A 20,807-nucleotide genomic window follows, 5' to 3' on the forward strand; every position below is an offset into this window, starting at 1 on the left:
CCATAAAACCGCCCACTTTCGTTGTCTTGGAACCCACAGTAACAACTGACCTGTTCTCTTGCAACATTTAGAGCTGTGTCACATAATGACAAACAAGCTCATTAACATTCACGTGAAATTCGGGTTTCTATGTGAAAATGGGCATGGTTTTCAATATGTTTTTCATCATTTACAGGAGTAAATGAGATTTACCCTATCCCTCTTTGGCTGTTTTTTTCAGCAAACCTGATTTACACAAGTAATTCTCCCAAATGTGCACGCGCATCACCACTTCACATGTAAATAGCCCCACATGGAAACTGGCCCATTGACAGACAATTTTCAGAGGAATGGAGATATTTTCTTTCATCAAGCAGAAAAAAATGTTTACTGCATGTTTACTGTATTCATGCATTTTCTGGTAGATTGATTAGGAACAGTGATTAAACATAAATTTGAAAGATAACATTTGATGTCCTTTACCAAAGGTTAAGGACCTCATATTGACCAATCAGGTTAAAGGAAATCTCCAATCCATTTTCTTGTAAATAATTTTAAGGTAACACCTGGTACTGTAAAACAGGAGCGCAAACACATTTCTTTCCCTGTTAAGTGTACCTAGCTACAATGCTCTGTCACCTACCTATAGAAAATTCCTGTGAAGAGCCCTGAAAATGTAAATGCTTTTTAAAGAACAATAGACATGACAGTATTTACACAAACAAAAAACTTTGTCTTCATTTACTTTAAATTCTGTATTGTAGAAAGATTCTGCATCAAGGCGTCATAATATTCCAGAGTTCTAGACCACCGTTTCTCGAATGCTGCCACAAGCAGAACTGTGTGCAGCCATAGCAGCCCCCTAGCATCTCCTCTCTTAAACCAACCTTTACCTTAAATTGGCATCACTATCCACATTTCATTCAGAAAGCTTGACTTGACAGAATGTACTACAATTACTATTATACTGAAAATGTAAACAGAGGCTTGGCCTAAAATGTGAAAAAGTGTGATCTGTTTCACAGATATGGACAGAATTTAATGACAATGAAACAGTTCATTTTACTGGACAACACCGTTAATGAAACTTAGTTAAGAGAATCATAGAATACAGCTGTGCACCAAAATTAAAGACATTGGGGTTTAGCAAAGGAAAAGGTAAATTTTTACTGCAAAACAAATGGAGACAGTCATAGAATACAGCTGTGTCCCAAATGTTAAAACAATAGCTCAAAGGGTACTTTCTCTGTTCAGAAAACTTAACTCTAAGAACCAAGTGTTTTTCAGGGGGATGCCTCCCGAGGACCTTTTTTTGGGCTATATTTGACTCTTCCTATATAAAAAAACATCAATTTTTACAGTACCATCTGGAATTGTTTTCCTTTTTTTCATAATATTCTGGGGAACATTAAAAGTAAAAAATAAATAAATATCTATTCTTTTTCATCACTATTTAGTATTTTTTATTGTGTATTCTGCTTAGTGTTTTCAAAGACATACATGTATAAAAACGTGTTATGCTATAACCCAAGGGCCCTTACAATACTTTCTAAAAGTTTTGTTGAAAAAATTAATGTTTGGGCAAATTATAAGATGTTGTTTGACCTCAGTGATTTTTAGCTATCTTTAAATTCATGAATATAATTTATATATATAAAATATATTATATATATATATATATATATATATATATATATACACACACACACACACACACACACACAATTTAGATCTATATCTCACTACATTAAACACAACATTTACGTAAAGTATAGGGGTTTTTGAGTGAAGTGCGTGGCAAAGATTGTTGATTTTAGAACGATTTAGTTTATCACGGTCCATTTTTTCATATTTTCATGAAAAGAAAAAAGGGGGGTTAAAACGTACAGATGATACATGTGTAACACTATTTATGCTTAAGGGTAGTGATTTTTCTGCTATATGAAAAGGACAAGCACCTTGCACAATAGAACACATGGCTTTGTCACCACATGGTTGAAAATGGAAAAAAAGAAAATCTGCTGCTGGCATTTGCTTAGCAGGATATTTGTACTTTTAAAATACACCCTGTGATTGAATTTGGCTGGTCATTCATTCATTAAAATGCATATAACTTAACATACCTATTCAATTAGGTCAAGCATGAGAATGGTGCCGAGCAATAAACACAAGTGCCAATGCACACAGGACGCAATGTGAAAGAAAAAAAATTGAAACCTATATACAGAATTAATATTTTTGCATTATTTGCTTTGCCTGCCTTGTGCATTAGGTATTTGTTTTTTCCACTCTGCTGAAGCAAGTAAGCTAACTTCACTCCAGTGAAACTATGCAAGGTAGTTGCAAAGACTGAGGTTTATACTGAACTTAGTCTTTCTGTCTTTAGAATGATATTTTAAGAAACTGTTTTCCAAACAGGTCCTCTGTCTTTATGATCTTTCAGTAATAGAATGAAAAGATAAAAAAATAAGGTTATGCAAAACATTAGAAATATTAGTAATAATTCAATACAATTCCCTATGTTGAACAGAACCATCCCAGTATCAACATGGCTACTGTACAAACCACTGTAACTGTAGTAGGTACAGTATTTGCAGTAGTCTTTACAGCTCAATGCTTTGTAGGTCAGACACATCGAAATAACTGTATAACAGTTATGCATGTACTACTCTAATAACCAAGCACTGCAGCTCATTTGTATATTTAATTTATGTTGTCTTGAAGGAGTACACATTTAGTATTTATATCACAAATGACCAAAAGGTTTCCTCACATGTTGTGCTTTGTGTTTTAACCATGCAGTCAGTTCATTCTACCAGACAGACAACCCTACAAGAAGGCAGAAACAATTTAAACATTAATACATCGGGCTATTTAAAAGGTTTGTTGCCCACTTTTGAAAAAAATATTTTGCTAATGATTTAAAAGGATGCCATCCATCAAGAGGTGCTGTGTGTCCCTGTAAAAATGCAACAATTACATTTATTACTAGTACTTTATTTGACATAAATGAGTCCCTGTTAATGCTATAACACCAATAGGCATCAGCCTTTATGGTCAATGGTGATGGTCCTAGAATCTTGTTTCACATAATACAATGCTTCCTTCTGCCAAGTTTCATTACATTGCAGCAATATATGATGCCCCAATTCATATTTGGCACATCTTTTATTTTGACTACTGTAGTAAATGTACAACACTACAGTCTGTCCCAAATGCAATGCTATGGCGTTAAATATGCATTTATAAACAATGACCTTTGCATTCTAGATGGTGTGCTATGTAGAGCTATTTATTCTAAATAAGATCACCAAAGCCAACTGAAAAGCAACCTCGATCTGAGAACATTTTTTGTTGCTTTAAGTTATGCTTTAGCTTGTCAAAGATAAAGTATTTTCTAAATCAGAAAACAGACACATGCATTAATCATCTGAAATTGAATCATCTGAGAGTCATCTACTGTTCAAACAATTTAATATAGAGAATGTAAAACAACTACTATAAATACATTGATGTATTACAGGTTAAGCCTGATTTACTGCTATTGCTAATTGTATGTTTACACACAAGAGCTTCAAGTACTGTGTTTGTCACAAATGACTGATGAAGAATGAGTTTGTGAAGTACTAGCTTTCCAGAAAAAAAAAAATTAATTTCACATGTTTACAAAAGCACACAATCTTGGAATAATAGCTTTTAAAAGCTAGTTTCAAGTTGTAAAGATGTTAAATGTAAATAAAGGTTTACAGAGATAATATAAATTAAAACTTGACTTTACATACACAGTTCTGTTAGTTGGAGAAAATACCTATTTGAAAAAAAAGTAGAAACTCCTATAAAATCACCAACTACACTACAATGGTAGCCAAAACCAGGTATTAACGTTGCGATACTGTCACAGTGCGATAACGTAAAAATGTTGCAGCTCTGCCATTCTGTTTTTTCCGACTACATAAATCAGCAGCACTTAATTTGTATTGCCACCATGTGGCAAGAGAGAGCAGAGAATGCATTAAACAAAAGGACTTACGAACACCATACACCAGACGTGATGCATTTTTTTATTAGGTGTCAAGATACTTATGCAGAGACATGACCATACACCAGAAGTGACACAGAGGCAATGCAACAGATTTGAAAACTGACAGATCTATAAAACTATTTTTAAAAAATTGCTACTGACAAACTATGCTCAAGACTGGTACATATTTATTAACATGATGTAGTAATTATGACTGTCTTCTCTGACGGTATTTCAACATATACATTAGTCTCTGGCTAAGAGAACACCCCTCGGGAAGAAAGCAAAGTGATCTAAGACAGAACTGACCACCAGACACAATATGTCAAGGCAAATCACTATATCAATCAATAAATACAAATGTATTTATAATTGTGTCATGACGCACGTGCATCAACATACGAAATTAACATAATAAGTAAGAGAAAAGCAACAGGTAAGCGTATGTACATAAACTATAATAATAAACTAACTGACAAACTGAATTAGCAAAGCACCCCTACACATGGTAAAAATGCAGCAGCGGCTCTAACAGTAATTATGAATACAAGAGCACTATTAAAGACAAACATGAATTTTAACACAATGGTTCTAAACACAGCACCCCTACACATGTTAAATGCAGCATCAGCTTTAGATTAACTATGAATACAGGAACAATATTTAAGACATGCACAATTAAGAGAATAGTTTAGCAACTGACCAGAACATTGGGGAACTCCTCACTTTGTCATAAATGATAAGGTAAAGTCTTGTCTTTGTTTCTTTAAAATAAAATGTGCCACTTCAGCGTCAATCGTAGCAAAAAAATAATTGTGTGAAAGTCCCTGACTGAATGAATTCACAAATTATGTTCAAACTCTTTAGTTTCTGCTCAGAATAAACGAGGCAATGATAAATGGCAGCGGTTCTGGAAAGATTAAATTAACCAATCAGTGTGAAGTCAGTTTTGAAAAGATTTAATAAATAATTTGAATTTGATGATGGCGAGTTAACAGGTTACAAAACAGTACTGTATCCATTTTGAATTGTTAGCAAATAATTGCTATTGCTGCCAAAAGGTGTTCTTTTAAACGAAGTTCCTGTTGCTTTAGGTGGAGCATTTACAATGGGAAAATTCTGTTTTACCAAAAGGTTGTTCCCTAAGTGTTCTCCTAACACTAGAACAGAACTGCAGTCATTTTGATGGTTTGAGGTTTTCAAATTTAAATTATTCTGCGTGTCTGAAAGCTGACTTTTCCTAACACATTTATTAAACGCACTGACGGCATTTGAAAGGCAGGATCACGAAAATAAGGACGTTATATTCCTACCCACCTAGAACCGCCAAAGTCGTCATTTTGACTGCCTTTTACAATTCATGTCTATTTCGAATATAACCTACAACATTCTATTTTTATATACAAGCCTGTTGTTATCTCTACTGGACCTGGCAGCCATCAATTCCTTAATTTTGTACAAGGAACGCACCAGGGAAAATATCAGTAGGAGCAATTTCATCTTGGAGCTAGCTACAGCACTTCGGCACACATTTCAATCAGAAAACTGCAAAGCAGCAGGTTGCAGCAGCTCAACCTGGACTGTGTGTTGTACCGAAGTAGTGCTTTATATGTGGTAAATTAGAAAACAAACCCTTTTAGGTTTAATTTTTCATTTAAATACAGCGTTTCGGCTGTGCAGATGTTTGATATTGTTGAATAAAACTTTTGAGTTGTATCCCATAGTTTGTCTTTCATTTTAATATTGATGTTGTTTAAAATGTAATTGTCATGACTGCTGGCGGCAGTATGAGGTATGAGTAGAACAGCGACGGTTCTAGTGTTAAGAGGTGTTCCTATATGCAGACAATATATGTATGGCAATAAATCATACATACCAGGCTTGTCCAGTTCCTTTAAAATGGACTCCCATAAATTACCTTTGAAAACTGTACCTTTATAATTGCAGTGATCTTTGTCATAAAACTCTCTGTACGCTGGGATACTGCTTTACCCTGTGCATTGAAGCTGTTCTCTGATAAAAAATAAAAAGGACTCAATCCTATTTATTTTGCACCGCTTCAGTGTCGCCATGGTATCAAAAGTTGAAACGGAGCAAAGTGGCAAACATACCGAGTCCCCTTCCAAGCGAACGGAGACCACCACTTCATGTGATCTCGGTTCACTTTGATGCACATCCTGGTGCGATTACGTGGTTCTCAGAGGTTTCACATATCACTCAACACGAACCAAACTGCTCTTGAATCCGCATCAAAGGGTCAAATAAACTAGGTGTGAAATTTCCCTTAATTATGGGTGCTCTCAAGCAAACAAGAAAAGGCAGAGCCAGATTGTGAAGAACTGTTTGTATGAAATTTTGTAATTGTGATACCATTTCAGATGTCTATGATCGGAGTACTATAAACATATTTTCTGTTTTGCACAGTGGGACCCCATTTTCATAGATTGGCTGTGAAATACCCAGTCATGTCTTCCAAACTACCACAAGAGCACCCATACGAATAAAATTAACATTTATTTTAAATGTTATTATTACGTGCCCCACCTACAGAAACTGTCCCGTCTAATTTTGAAGCCAAAGTTACACCACTGAGGCAGGTTTTGTTCCATGAACATTTTGAGTGAATAAAAAAATGAAAATGGTAACTTCTTAATATAGATTATAGTGACTGAATAATTGAATAAACACATAAATAAAAGCATGTAATGTGAATACAAATATTTATTTGAAAAGAGTGCATACAATAATTAATACTTGTACTTTTTACTCAATAAGCATGGCCTTTAGCAGCACCACTACCTTTTAGTCATAGTTAGGGCTGTGCACTTTTCAAAATGTATAATTCTCTTTAATTACTATATAAATGTTCCTAAATATTTAAATTATGACCTGAAAAAACAATAAATGCTAAATTGTAGAACATTTAGTTTATGTCCACCTCTTGAAGACATATTTTCACCATCAGTGAATTCTCAAAACAAAACAAAAACATAAATGCATGTAAAAATCCAATGTGAAATGTCCCCAGGTTCTTGTACTGGTATCTTTATCAGAAATAGTTCCTAACTTTGTCTTGGTGTCTTTTTCATCAAACTAAGACGGCTTCCTAATGCAGTGTAAGTTAGTGTTTCAATGAGGCAAATATTTGATTTATGTTTAAGGCATACAAAAACATGTATATTTACACCTCTTTCAGAAATGGGACATTCACCAGAAACTACATATTATACAGCAATTGGTAAATTTCATGGAAATCATGAAAGCCACAGTTTTTGTTTTCCTTATCATCCTGAGCTGTTCATTTACTCTGTCCCTTATGAGTTTGTAGTGGTGTGGTTTGAACCGTCTGTTGAAGTATCCTCATAGAATGTACTTCCGGTTTCTAGTTGTGCCTCTGGAGCCACAATAATTGACATTGTTGGTCCACTCCTGATACCACTCAGTTGTAATAAGCAGGACTACTTTAACTGCTCCCCCCCCCCCTTACTATTAGGCATCTCTTTAGTAAAGCATTGCTTAATTTCCTGATATACTGTAGACTAACATATCTGAGCTATTACCGCAATCGTACAGTACAGTATGAAACTTTCTTTAACTCGTTGTAAGCTTTGTGCTTTTGGAATTCATGAGCTTCAGCACGTGGCATCCCCTGGTGAAACGCTGGTGAAACACTAGTCAGAAAGCACGCAGAAGTTGTAGGGCAGGTTAACAAAACCACATATCACACTGACTTCAATTTTATCGTGGAGAGGTTTTGGCTACCACTGTAGATACTTATTTAGCGATACATGGAAACAGTTTACTGCATTAAAAAAAGGGGTCACAGATATCCACCCTAGTCATTGTAACTTGCTGATCGCCAACACAACCAGAAACGGAAATTAGAAGCAGAATACGTGTCTGATGAAGCAGCTAAAACAAAGCCAATGAGACTGACTGCACAACATATTACAGTAATGTACTAAGCAATCCTGTGCTAGTGTATAGCAACACCCTCAGTGTGTAACATGGAGAGAAAATTGGTCTTTTACTCACGTTATCCATAAAATTGGACTTGAAGCCATCTTGTTGCCGTCTCATTTCCTCTTGCTCTCTCTGCCGCATCATTTCTTCTTCACGTCGTCTTCGTTCTTCCTCATGTCTAACAATGCAACAAACAATATTTTGCCTTTTCCAACCAAAAATTATGCATCAGCTTATTCAAATCGGACCATAAATTTTTTCAACACTGCAGACAAATTATATTGGGGCATTCCCCAGATCTGGCTGTTTTAGATGGATGTCTTTGTACAAGTTACAAAGTAAATCAACTATATCTTTAGGTTACTATCATAATCCTGGTTCCCTGAAATAGAAATGTAACCATTACTGTATGGGTACTTGCCTCCTAAAGACCCAAAAACCTGAATAATACATATCAAACCTGCTCGAAGAGCCTGTGACACAGTCATGGCCCACCCCCAAGGGCATAAAGTGACTGTGCTCACAGAGCTCAGCGTCATTTTTCATTCAAGCTTGCTGCAATCATGGATGCAGCAACCTTAATAGTTACATTTCGAATCTCAGGGAACCAGGGTTATGATAATAACTCAATTTTCCCTTTCAAGCACGAAATCTAACCATTACCATATGGGTGAGTGTATCAAAGCCATTGCAAGGGCAATATTGCAGAATGACTGGAATACTACAAGGCTAGGCTGAGAAGCTACCTTGTGCGTTACCCCAGTAACAGTAGCTAGGGCTAAAGAATTGAGGGAGGACTCGCCTCAGTTTATGTTTTAAAGATCGACCCTGAAGCCACCCCAAACACTCTTGTTCCAAAGCCAGGATTATGTGGATCCAAGATGTTTAGTCGATAGAAATGCGTAAAAGTATGGGGAGTGGCCCACACTGCTACATTCCAAATGTCCCTGACAGATCCCTGGTGTAATGAGCAGTGAGTTTATCTGGAGGGGGCAAGTTGGCCAGCTCATAAACAGTCCTGATCGTGTCTGCTATCCACTTAGGCAGCCGCTTCTTATACAAGGCTTGACCATGGGACTTAGCCTCCCAGCAGACAAAAAATAGTTTGGACTGCCTCCGACTTTGTCAGACTGGAAAGGAGTTTGATGGAAAGACTCCAATTCTACAGGCTGGTTGACATGGAATGCCGAGATCATCTTCAGCAAAAAGGCCGGAGTGGTACAGAGTGTAACCTTTGTCCTGGTCTCCCTAAAAACTAAAAGCAGGCTTTCGCAATGGTGAATGCCTGCATCTCACTCACTTACTCTGAGGTGGTGATAGCAAGCAAGAATACCGCATTGTGCAATAAACATTTCAGCTCAGCTGAATGCATAGGCTCAAATGGAGGCTTTGCGAGTGCATTAAGCACCATGTTTGGCCTTCAGCAAGGAACAACGTCCTTCATAGGCAGCCAAAGCCAGAGAGCTCCTTTCAAAAATTAGCCCACCAGGAAGCGAGCTCCTGGGAACGTAGCAAGCTGAAATAGCTGCCAGATAGACCTTTAATGTAGAGGGGGATTCCCCCTCATCAAACAGGTCCTGCAAAAATTGCAGTACAACTGCTATGGGACAAGTCATGGGGTCATAGCCGAGGCCAACACCACATCTGAAAGACGACCCACTTGTACTCGTACTGGCAACGTGTGCATGCTGCTCCGGCATTTTGTAGGGTTGCCACGACTAAAAATGTGCTTGTGCGAATGTCTATTTTAATTTAGGCACAAGTGTGTGAACAGAAATTCCTAAAGGCTGACTATATTCAGCTGAAAGTATATATATATAAAAAATAAAATAAAATCACAGACCTAATCTCACCCCCATAACATTGCTGGTATAGAGGTAAAATGGTGTGTTTTCAGTCCCAAACAAAAAGGTTCCAAAAAATAATGACACAGTACAGTAATCCATAAGTGCTCAGGAAAGTGCTCCGGTTGTAGTACAGTGGTGCTCTGTTGTGCTGTGCTCTGCAGTGCTAGTCGTGCTCTGGGGTCTGTCGTGGCTCAGTGGCTAAAGCTCCCGACTCGCTAGTCCTCTGTTACACAAATAAACAAACAAAAACACAGTGCTCCAGCTGTGTCCCCTTTGTACTGAGATTTGCAGCTCAGATTCCTTCAATCTCTTTCATAATGCCCTAAGGCAGTGTTAGTAATGTGATACGTGTTTTGAAGAAAGAGAGATTAAAATCATCATGTGACTATTATCCAATTACATTCCGTGCAAAAATCCCTATATCTGTGAAGACAAACAATCTAGAGTAGATAAATAGTATTTCACTTTAATTTACAAAAAAAAAGTGTACTCCTTTTATATATTGTGTGCATAATTTTATACATACTTTACATACACTTGAATATTTCTGTTATGTATATGAAACGTTTATTTTACTGTGTATACATTTTGCTAACATACACATTATATATACAATGTGTGTGTGTGTGTGTGTGTGTGTATATATATATATGTTAGCAAAATACACACACACCCTCCGTTTAGTTTGTTTTTGTTGTTCATACAAAAATAAAATGTAAAAAAAAAAAGATACAACATGCGTCCGTTTTGCTTTATTGAATATGACTATTTAGTGCACAGGAGTCTAAAGGGTTAATAAAAACTGTATTAATGTACTGACTTTTTCCGCAAATATTTTACATAAATTTCAGGGGTAAATCACTTCAAAATCTGGTACCTGGAGTGCACATTTATTTGTGCACCTGGAGTTGAAGAGGTTAACTTAGGTGCACACGTGCGCCTTAAAAATAAATAAATAGATAAATAAATAAATAAAAATACGGTTGGCCGCTCAGGAGCTGCATCAGGGTTGAAAACCACTCTCCTGGGCCAATAAGGGGCTACTAGGAGCACCTTGGCCCAGTCCTGTCTGATTTTCTCCAGACGCAGAAGGAGCAAGGCGAGTGGTGGGAAGGCTAGAACAGTTACCTCGGTCAATGGTGTGCCAAGGCATCTATTGCTAGCATGCCCCAGCCTCTTATTATGGAGAACCAGAGAGGACAGTGGGTCGATTCCTGGGGAGGCAAAGAGATCTCTCTCTCCTCCTTGAGAGAAGATTCGCTGTCCAGTTTGTCAACCCGGGCAGATGTACTGCCCGCAGTGAGAGGAGGTTCCCGTGTGCCCAGAACAAAATCTTGCGGGCCACGCAATGGAGACTGGGAGACCTGAGGCCGCCCTGGTGGTTGATGTAAGCCACCACTGTTGTGTTGTCTGTACGGACAACCCCGTCACCCTCGATCCTCCTGCAAAAAGCTCTGCAAGGCCAGGTAAACTGCCTGTAGCGCCAAAACATTTACGTGGAGATCCTGCCAAGAGGGTTTCCACACACCTTGCACACCCCTGACCTTTCCACAAAGCGCCCCAGCCCAGGCTGGAAGCGTCAGTGGCGACGACCTCCCTTCTGGTTGTAGTGAAAAGTGCAGCCAAATCAGGTTACTGCAGGATATTAATATACAACGTTTAACCTGATATCTGCTGAGGACCTTGTAATGCCCTGTGCAATTTTTTTTTTAAATTACTCTATGTTCCTTTTCAGGTTTTTTTTTTTTTTTTTTTGGTCAGACTCTGACCAAAAACAAAGTTTTTGTGGATTATTTGGACAGGTCACCAAGAAACACAGCAATTATTGTAAACAAAATGCAACTTTTTCATAAAATGTATTATACCTGCATCAAATTTAGTCCCTAAAATGCTAATGTTTGGTGTAAGAATGTAGAAACTTTTAAGATGCTGGATGTGCCTGTGCCTATGTGGAAATCTCTTCATTTGTTTTGGAGGGTTTACATCCTTTGACAGATAACAGGCAACTCTGAATTTGCCACTTTGAAAAATAGGTTTCTGGTATATTGTACCCAACTTGATTTCAAACGGCCACTACTCCACCAAAGAATAAGAGAAGTATATACAAGTACATATTTTCTGAAACTGCACAAGATAAAGATTTTATAAATGGGTAACATGACCTTGTACTTCAATGTGGTGTTATCCATAATCCTCCTGCAATTTGAGGTAATGTCCTTGCATATTGGAAAACTGACTTTTTTTCCCTTATATTTGGACCTTTAAATCTAACAGCTTTTGTTCCACTGTTTTTCTGGACTGCTCTGAGTGTCCTGAATTCAGAAATACCAAATATGTGCACCTTTCTACAGTTTGTCAGGCGTTTATAGGTCCTAGACAGAGACTAGGTCACTTTGAACTTTCCCCTTCCACAAGGTAATGTTGCTGCATAACAAGTGACTTTTAGTACCTTTTGTTACACTTGTTACTGGTCATGGTGGTTTGTTCTGGGGTTTAGTTGTTCTAGTACTCATGTACCGTGTGGTACCTTACAAAACACTCCTCCAAAACAGGCCTGGCCAAGTGGGACAGTAGTACCGTGTATCCCTCTGCATGCCCTTGTGGGATCATACACAGCACTTTTTTTGTGGTCTTGCTTTACTCCCAGATGGTGGTAGTGTCCGTATAAAATGATGTTCAGTAATTCTAGCCACTGTCTCTAATCTTGTTGTTTCTGGCATTTCTTGGATAGCAAATATGAGGCTTGAGATGACAGAAGTCTGAAAGGCTAGAAAAGTAAGCTTGTTTTCTGGAGCCGTACTGTACACGACATGGCTGTTGTATAACGAAATCCAAAAGTGAGTTGTTTTTATACCATGCCACTCATTGTATGGCTCCAGTATTTGGTCTGACTTATCTACGCCTCCTATGTGTCTGTTGTAATCCAGCGCACACTCAGGCTTATTTGTGCAAGTGTCCCAACCTCGCACAGGAACTGCCACCGTGGCCTCACTGTGAATGGTGGCGAGGAGGTACACATCTTTTTTTGTGTGTATTTCATTGCCAGCAGTTCCTCACAGCGCAGAGTGCTGGTTGAGCCACACCTCTGTTTCCTGGCTACCAATTGATGGGGAATTCCCTTCCAGTTTGGTCTTATTGTGCCACTAGGATTGTTAGGGGTGTGCACAAAACCCTAAACAGAGGGACTCCTGCAACCATGGGGGGCAGCCAGGTGGCTCAATCTGAGAGTCCTTCCCTGTGTACACTCTGAACCGATGAGTGTACCCAGTGGACCTTTCACACAGTTTGTACAGTTTAATCCCATAACGGGCATGTTTCATGGGAATATACTGTTTAAAAATGAGCCTCCACTTGAATAGAAGGAGGGACTCATCCACAGATAAGTTTTTTGCCAGGGGAATATGGCTCTTCAAATTTATTCTGTAGGTGATTAAGAAGGGGACGCACTTTGAAAAGTTTGTCAAAATCAGGATGGTCTCTCGGGAGAGCATTAGAATTGTCATTATAGCGTAAAACTTTTTAAAATTAATTGCAACCTGTCCCAGCTCATGCTGGCAGGGAAAATTTGACAAGCTTGAACAGTGGATCAATATAAATCAATTCTAGGTTTATTCACCTGTCCCATCAGAAGGGATAAACCCCAGAACGTTTTTTGGGGACCCATTTGTGCAACCTAGAATAAGGCCATAGGTTGTCCCCATATTGTGCCATGTATTGCTGGGCATACAAATTGGTCTGAATAACCAAATACTCAAAAATGTCATCAATGATGAACAACTGGAAGAAATCAATTGGGGTCAATCCAGTTGTGTTCACCCTGGTACCTGTTATGCCAGAAAAAGGTGAAATTTGAGGCTGGATGTTGTTAGGGGTGTCCAATCGCAGCGTGGCTAAAATCCACCACTACTTGATCCAGGACCTACGGTACCTTGTTCTGGTAGGGGCTCAGGATCAATGTCCATTGGCTCCTCTTCCTCACTATTGCTGGATTTCTCACTGGAGGAAGAGGCACTAGGTACATATTCACTACCAGAGTAATCAGGTAATGTAATGAAAACTTAACAGAGTAATAAAAACTTAATTCAAATTGTCAGGATCTGTACTGTATTTATTGAAAAAACAACCCCAAAAACCCATAATTACTATAAAAACTGTAGAAAATATATACCCTAAAATAAATCAATAAATACTAATCAAAAAAAGTTTACAAAAAAAGAAATTTAAAAAGTTGGAAAAAAAACAAAATGCACAATAGGAAATATAATCTGATCTGAAATATACACTGAACAAAAATATAAAAACGCAACATGCAACAATTTCAAAGATTTTACTGAGTTACAGCTCATATTAGGAAATCAGTCAATTGAAATAAATTCATTAGGCCATAATCTATGGAGTTCACATGACTGGGAATACAGATATGCATCTGTTGGTCACAGATACCTTAAACAAAACAAAGGTAGGGGCGTGGATCAGAAAACCAGTCAGTATATGGTGTGACCAACATTTGCCTCATGCAGCGCGACACATCTCCTTCACATAGAGTTGATCAGGCTGTTGCTTGTGGCCTGTGGAATGTTGTCCCACTCCTCTTCAATGGCTGTGCGAAGTTGCTGGATATTGGCAGGAATTGGAACACACTGTCATACACGTCGACCCAGAGCATCCCAAACATGCTCAATGGGTGACATGAATGGCATTACAATGGGCCTCAAGATCTCGTCCCAGTATCTCTGTGCATTCAAATTGCCATCAATAAAATGCAATTGTGTTTGTTGTCCGCAGCTTATGCCTGCCCATACCATAACATCACCGCCACCATGGGGCACTCTGTGCACAACGTTGACATCAGCAAACCACTCGCCCACACAAAGCCATACACACTGTCTGCCATCTGCCTGGTACAGCTGAAACTGGGATTCATCCATGAAGAGCACACTTCTCCACCGTGCCGGTGGCCATCGAAGGTGAGCATTTGCCCACTGGAGTCGGTTATAACGCCGAACTGCAGTCAGGTCAAGACCCTGGCGTGGACAACGAGCACACAGATGAGCTTCCCTGAGACGGTTTCTGACAGTTTGTGCAGAAATTCTTCGGTTGTGCAAACCCACAGTTTCATCAGCTGTCCAGGTGGCTGGTCTCACATGATCCTGCAGGTGAAGAAGCCGGATGTGGAGGTCCTGGGCTGGCGTGGTTACACGTGGTCGGCGGTTGTGAGGCCGGTTGGACGTACTGCCAAATTCTCTAAAACGTTGGCGGCTTATGGTAGAGAAATGAACATTCAGTTCTCTGGCAACAGCTCTGGTGGACATTCCTGCAGTCAGCATGCCAATTGCACGCTCCCTCAAAACTTGACATCTGTGGCATTGTGTTGTGTGACAAAACTGCACATTTTACAGTGGCCTTTTATTGTCCCCAGCACAAGGTGCACCTGTGTAATGATCATGCCGTTTAATCAGCTTCTTGATATGCCATACCTGTCAGGTTATCTTGGCAAAGGAGAAATGCTCACTAACAGGGATGTAAACAAATTTGTGCACAAAATTTGAGAGAAATAAGCTTTTTGTGTGTATGGAAAATTTCTGGGATCTTATTTCAGCTCATGAAACATGGGACCAACACTTTATATGTTGCGTTTATATTTTTGTTCAGTGTACAATGCTGTCAGTAGAAAATTGATAATACAATTATATTGTTACATTGTGAGAGGAGATAATTATTCTTAAAATAAATAAATAAATAAAGCCAGTCTTTCTCACACAATAGTTATATATTGTATACAATCAAAATGATTTTATGAAACAATGAGAAAAAAAAATCTGATTAGTATAAAATGAAAAACCACCCTTCCCTAAAAACAAATTGTTCTCAAATCAAAGAGAGAAGAGGGGTATAACCTAAAAAATAAATCCAACACATTTTAATCAAAATCATGATTTCAAAAAAATGAAAAAAAATCAAATGACTTGGAAACAAAATCTGATGATGAAGGTTATCCAAAAAGGTTTTGGGAATGGTAGAAAAATGAAGATAAAATAAAAAAGTATAAATAGATAGAGGGATCACAAAAAATAATACTTAGAAAAATATCAAATATGCAAATGTAAAATCCCACACACCTGATACATTACAATGGCGTCATGTAATGACAGCCAGGAGCAGGAAATATCTTCCTCTACCGTCATATAAACAAAACAAGATGTATCAGTACAGTAGGCAGATGTTATTGCTAATTTCATGAAACACTGATCGATAAAACAGCAACTAATCAAAAGGTAAACATTTTTTATTACACTATGTAACACAATTTTTGTTCCTGGGTAGTAAGTGTTATTTTCTAATTGCTTATGCCTCAAAAGTATAGAAAATGGCTATTATTCCCCACAAACTTTGCTTTTGTGACCAGGACAGTGATATTTCAAAATATCACTATTTCCAATGGGAAAACGGGCAAATGTGTGTCTTTTCGTTCTCATAAAGTCAGAAAAAAACAACATATGAATCCAAATTAACATATATTTATACTAAAGTAATACAAAAATGACTACAAAAGATTTAGAAGTGAGTAGTTTTTCAAGATTTCCGATTATACTGTAATTTTTTTAGTTTGCTGCTGGTTTGCGCACTGCAGGTGGTGACTTAGGCATCAGGAGAACCAGCTCCTTTGTGGATTCCCGCAAGCAGTTACAGTGCTGCAACATCTTGTCCACCGTGGGACCAAATGTATGCCCCGGTGTAATTGGTGCGTCCAATTACTTTGCTTTGTCCCCATCAGGCACGCATGCCTGGGGAAGCCAAAGCTGCTGATTCCCCGCTATCAAGAGGACCTGTGACTCAAAACAAATGGGACTGGTAGGCAATCAGAATGCCATTATAATTGCCTAGCCATGCGGTGAACATACTGGCTCCATAGGCACACTTGAGAATCACCTCCAAGACCTGACATTGCTTGTTGGGGTAGGTAGCGTCCCTGGACATGAGCGGCAAATTTAGGTGCCTGGACCAAGGTGGCAATTGAAGCATGCACCAGCAGAAAATGGGTTAGGCCCAGCTTCTCCGCATCATGTACCCTACATAGGGTGTCCATCGACTGGGGAAAAGCAGGAGATGTAGCTTGATGCGGAGGATACAGGAGAGGCAGTAGGCTCGTCCTCAAAAATAGACTGCCTTGTTTTCGATTCTGTAGGCCAGGGCACTTGCAAGAATGCAGTGGCCCTCTTGATCAGCGGTAGAAGCTCTGCCGACAGGGACAGCTTAACTGCCAGAGAAGTACTGTCAGATTCCACGTCCTCCAAAAAGGGGAACTGTTCACCTACCTCCTCAGAAGAGGCGATGAACAGTATGTCCTCCTGTGGCCAATCTGCGCTCGTAGCTCCCTGGCGCCCCAAGGGGACAGGCAGAGCAGGCGGTGCAGAACGTTCACAGAGTAATTCCGCGAGAACCGTTCCTTGGTGGGAAACAGCTGCCAAGAGTTTTCCACCCCCATCTGCTCAGAATCCACAATCACTTGAAATGGTTACTCTTCCTCAGGGGAGGAGAAGCAGAAGCAGAGGAAGACCGTGAAGACCGTTTCCTGCGTGGGCTACTTTCCCAGGAGCGTTGTCCAGTCTCCTTTGGCATAGAGCCATGGGGTGAGGATGCAGCCACCTCTCTAACAAAGGATGATGGGGAAGAGCGCTGTGCAGGAGTAAGGGACGCAGAGATCTCTGTAGAGCTGTGGGAGACGTTTCTCAAGCATGCGTTTGGAGAAAGGTGCATAAAACTGCAGTTAGCCAGTGCCTCCTTGGCGTGCTCTGGCCCCAGGCAGGAAGAGCACCTCAATAAGCAGTGGCCTTGCATGTCTCGCAAGGATAAAACCCAGGGATGATGCAAGAAGCAAGCAATGCAGTGTACAGTATATAGATGTACAGGAACTGTCTCAATCTGCTTATAGATAGCAACCAGGCGGGTTAAGACCCGAAAGAGACCCGTGTAGAAACAGGGTCGGTACCAGGTTGGTTTGGTGGCTTTAGCATCGGGTCAGTATGCTGACTTTGGCACTGGGAACAGAGGGGGTCGATGACCTCTATACAGGTACGGTATGGGTCCATTTGTCCATGGGGATGCCCAAATGTACAGGCCACTGGCAAAACCACTCAGCCAGTACCACACACACGAGACTGAGGGAAGCCTGCTTCTTAGAGGTACCAACAGCCTTCATAATGGTTACGCAAAAGCAGTCACCAAAGCGGCAGCAAGCAACCACAACTGAAGCGTGTATCCTGGTCCTTGCCCAGCAGCTGTGCACATAAATCGGGACGCCCTGGAGAAGGAAAAACATCCTGAATAAGCGCTGTCCCAATTAAACCGAGAGGCATTTGAGTTCAACATGGTTTATGCAATTTACACAAGTCACAGCGTAATCTCGTAATCACTGCACTGTGCTACCCGGCCCCTGAAAAGCGATCTCCATTCATCACTTGAAAATATTGTATTCCAAGTAAACAAAGTAACATACCATCCAAATAACCCTTTGCGGTCCTATGTCGGACCAGGTCCGACATTACAATTTTCCCTTTCCAGTCCGATGACGGACCCTGTCCGACATCAAAAAGACGTCAAGCACAGGTCATTAGTCGTTTTTTCTCGGGAAAAAAGTCAAGAAAACCTTTCAATGGCCGAGTGAGACCGATAGGAGCTGAGAAGCCAAAAAGAAAATAAAAAAGGGCAGATCTGAGCAATACACAGAGTCCCTGCATAACAGACATAACAGACATAAAAAAACAACATTGCTGCTTCCGCATCCAATGCTCAATGAATATCGCGTGTAAAATAAACAGCGTGTATGAAAATAAATTGGACTTGACGCACCTGACAGGCGCTGAATAAATGGACCGGGTTAAACGACAAATAGCACTGAGAAGAACCGTCTCCCAAAGTAGTATCCTATTTAAGCAGAAATTCCGATTATCAGTGATTAGGCTGTGCCAACTGTATATACACAAGAGAATTTTCTTCACAAAAAACAATAATTAAACAATTTAAATTAATAACAAACATCTCGTATTTAAAACAAGAAAATAAATTAACTCCAGCCGGCGCTGTGCAGCCTGGGGTGGGGGGGGGGGGGGGGGGGGGGGGGGGGGGGGGGGAGCACAAAGTCAGCTGACTTATACTGCTGTATCCCTGGGAAGGAACGATATTTGTGTAAACACAATAATTTGCAAGAAAACATTAGATAGGTACAAGTACTTATCTGAACCAGGCTCTCCTGCCAGGTCAGTGTTGAAAGGAAACATGACGTGGAGCTCTGTGAAAGGAAACATGACATGGTCCCTTTATGCCTGTGGGGGCAGGCCATAACTGCGTCAGAGGCTCATCAAGCAGCTTTGATATATCTTATTCAGTTTCCAGGTCTTTAGAAGGTAAATACCCGTACAGTAATGGTTACAATTTTGTACCTGAAAGGGAACCAACTCTTCTTAACTCTGCATACCTCATTTCAATTTGCTTGCGCTTCTGAAGTTCCTGGTTTCGCAGTTCTTCCAAACGCCTTAGCTCTTCCTGACGCCTCATAAGATCTAGCAAACATAATCAATAATATATGGACATTTCAATTTACAATATATACTTTGTTTACAAAATAGCAACATATATAAAATATATCTATTCCAAACAATAAGACTGCAATAATAAAATGCTTTTTTTTTTTTTTTTTTTTTTTTTTTTTTTTTTTTAATTTTACATAATTTCTTGACCATCAAAAAAAACAAAAAACGGTAGATGCTACTTTTACATGATTGGATGTCAAAAGGCCACTGCACACAATCCGTAACGCATCCGATTAACCTGCGTCTAAACAGAAAAAACGATCACGTGTACTCCCTATTGCACCTTGCACAACGAGTCTGGAATTGTCGTACGACGGTCATGCGTCAATTTTGGAATCGAAACAAGTCTGATTTGACCCGATTTGATGTGCGTTAAAAATGGCATTGACCAATGAAAAACTACTGGGAAGACACGTGGGTTCTTGCAGTACACACATGGAAAGACACTGCCTACCCTGAAGACACATCAGAGAAAGAAGCGTGACAGGGCAACCAAGAGCGGTCAGGGCTTAACAAAAGAGCGGCAGTATATGAAAGTGATGGAAAGTATTTTCGTTAGCTGATTGCTAGCTTCCCAAGAAGAGTTTGAAAAATTAAAATATTGGTCATATGAATCCTGATGCTATGACAACCGTGTTATAATATATCACATTATGTGTAATATCTTTTTTTTTTTTTTATGTATTGCGTAACACTATTGCAGTCTAGTAGAAATGTTTGCTGATCATTAAGCTGAAAACTGTAGCACCTGTCGCATAAATTCAAATAAAAATATTTCTTTATGGTACAATAAGTGTACCATGTGGTGTTCTTAATTGGCCATTTTCTTTTTATCTATTTTGTCCTTTCTCTGCAAGTCAAGTGATTATTGTGCGTCTTTTCTATTGAAGATTTCGGTTTCGGTTTCCTATAAAAGGTTGCTAGGTTGCGCCAGGAGGGGGAGTTTGTTATATTTTCTACGGCGTCTCCACAGGCCCTTGTGCCGAAGCTGCGCATCTGTGCCATCTAACGTCTTTGGGAGCATTTGTTATGTTATGAACGGAGCAGATACAGGGAGACCAGATTGGCAATCCGACACTTTTTCTCGTTCTAAAAGTCAGGACATTTGTTACTAGCTCCAAGGTGTCGTTTAGCATGTTTGTATCGACCTTGAGTTACTCAAATGAATGCTAAATGTTTGGTGGTTTGGTTGAATTGTCATAGCTGAGAAACAACTCCTGGATGTCATTTCGACTGGCTGGACTCTCTCATGCATCTCTGGATCAAGGACTCTTCAAGCAAATGGGTACCCAGCTGTAGTGAGATCGTTTCCATTTATTTTTCGTTGTATTTTTTCTCTCGATTGTTTATTTTATTTGCTACTTTGTTTTCTTTGTTTTGATGCAGTGTTTTTTCTTCTCTACGTTT

The 20,807-nt window shown here is 39.4% G+C and overlaps 1 protein-coding gene across 3 annotated transcripts in view; it reads right to left on the reverse strand.

Moving 5' to 3' along the window:
- LOC121320464 (paraspeckle component 1-like) overlaps positions 1 to 20,807 on the reverse strand; it is a 106,663-nt gene that overhangs the window by 60,745 nt on the left and 25,111 nt on the right. For 2 of the 3 annotated variants that reach the window (XR_005950855.1, XM_041258800.1), the window contains exons 5-6: positions 19,286 to 19,370; positions 8,036 to 8,141 (exon numbers count right to left, since the gene is read on the reverse strand). Coding sequence is in view for 2 of the 3 variants with exons in the window: in XM_041258800.1 (XP_041114734.1) it covers positions 8,036 to 8,141; positions 19,286 to 19,370 (191 nt within the window). In the remaining variant the exon portion in view is untranslated. The remainder of the gene's footprint in view (positions 1 to 8,035; positions 8,142 to 19,285; positions 19,371 to 20,807) is intronic. The other variant, XM_041258801.1, reaches the window with a different exon arrangement.

Source organism: Polyodon spathula, chromosome 9 (assembly GCF_017654505.1).
Source record: "Polyodon spathula isolate WHYD16114869_AA chromosome 9, ASM1765450v1, whole genome shotgun sequence".
In the NCBI taxonomy this organism is placed as follows: domain Eukaryota; kingdom Metazoa; phylum Chordata; class Actinopteri; order Acipenseriformes; family Polyodontidae; genus Polyodon; species Polyodon spathula.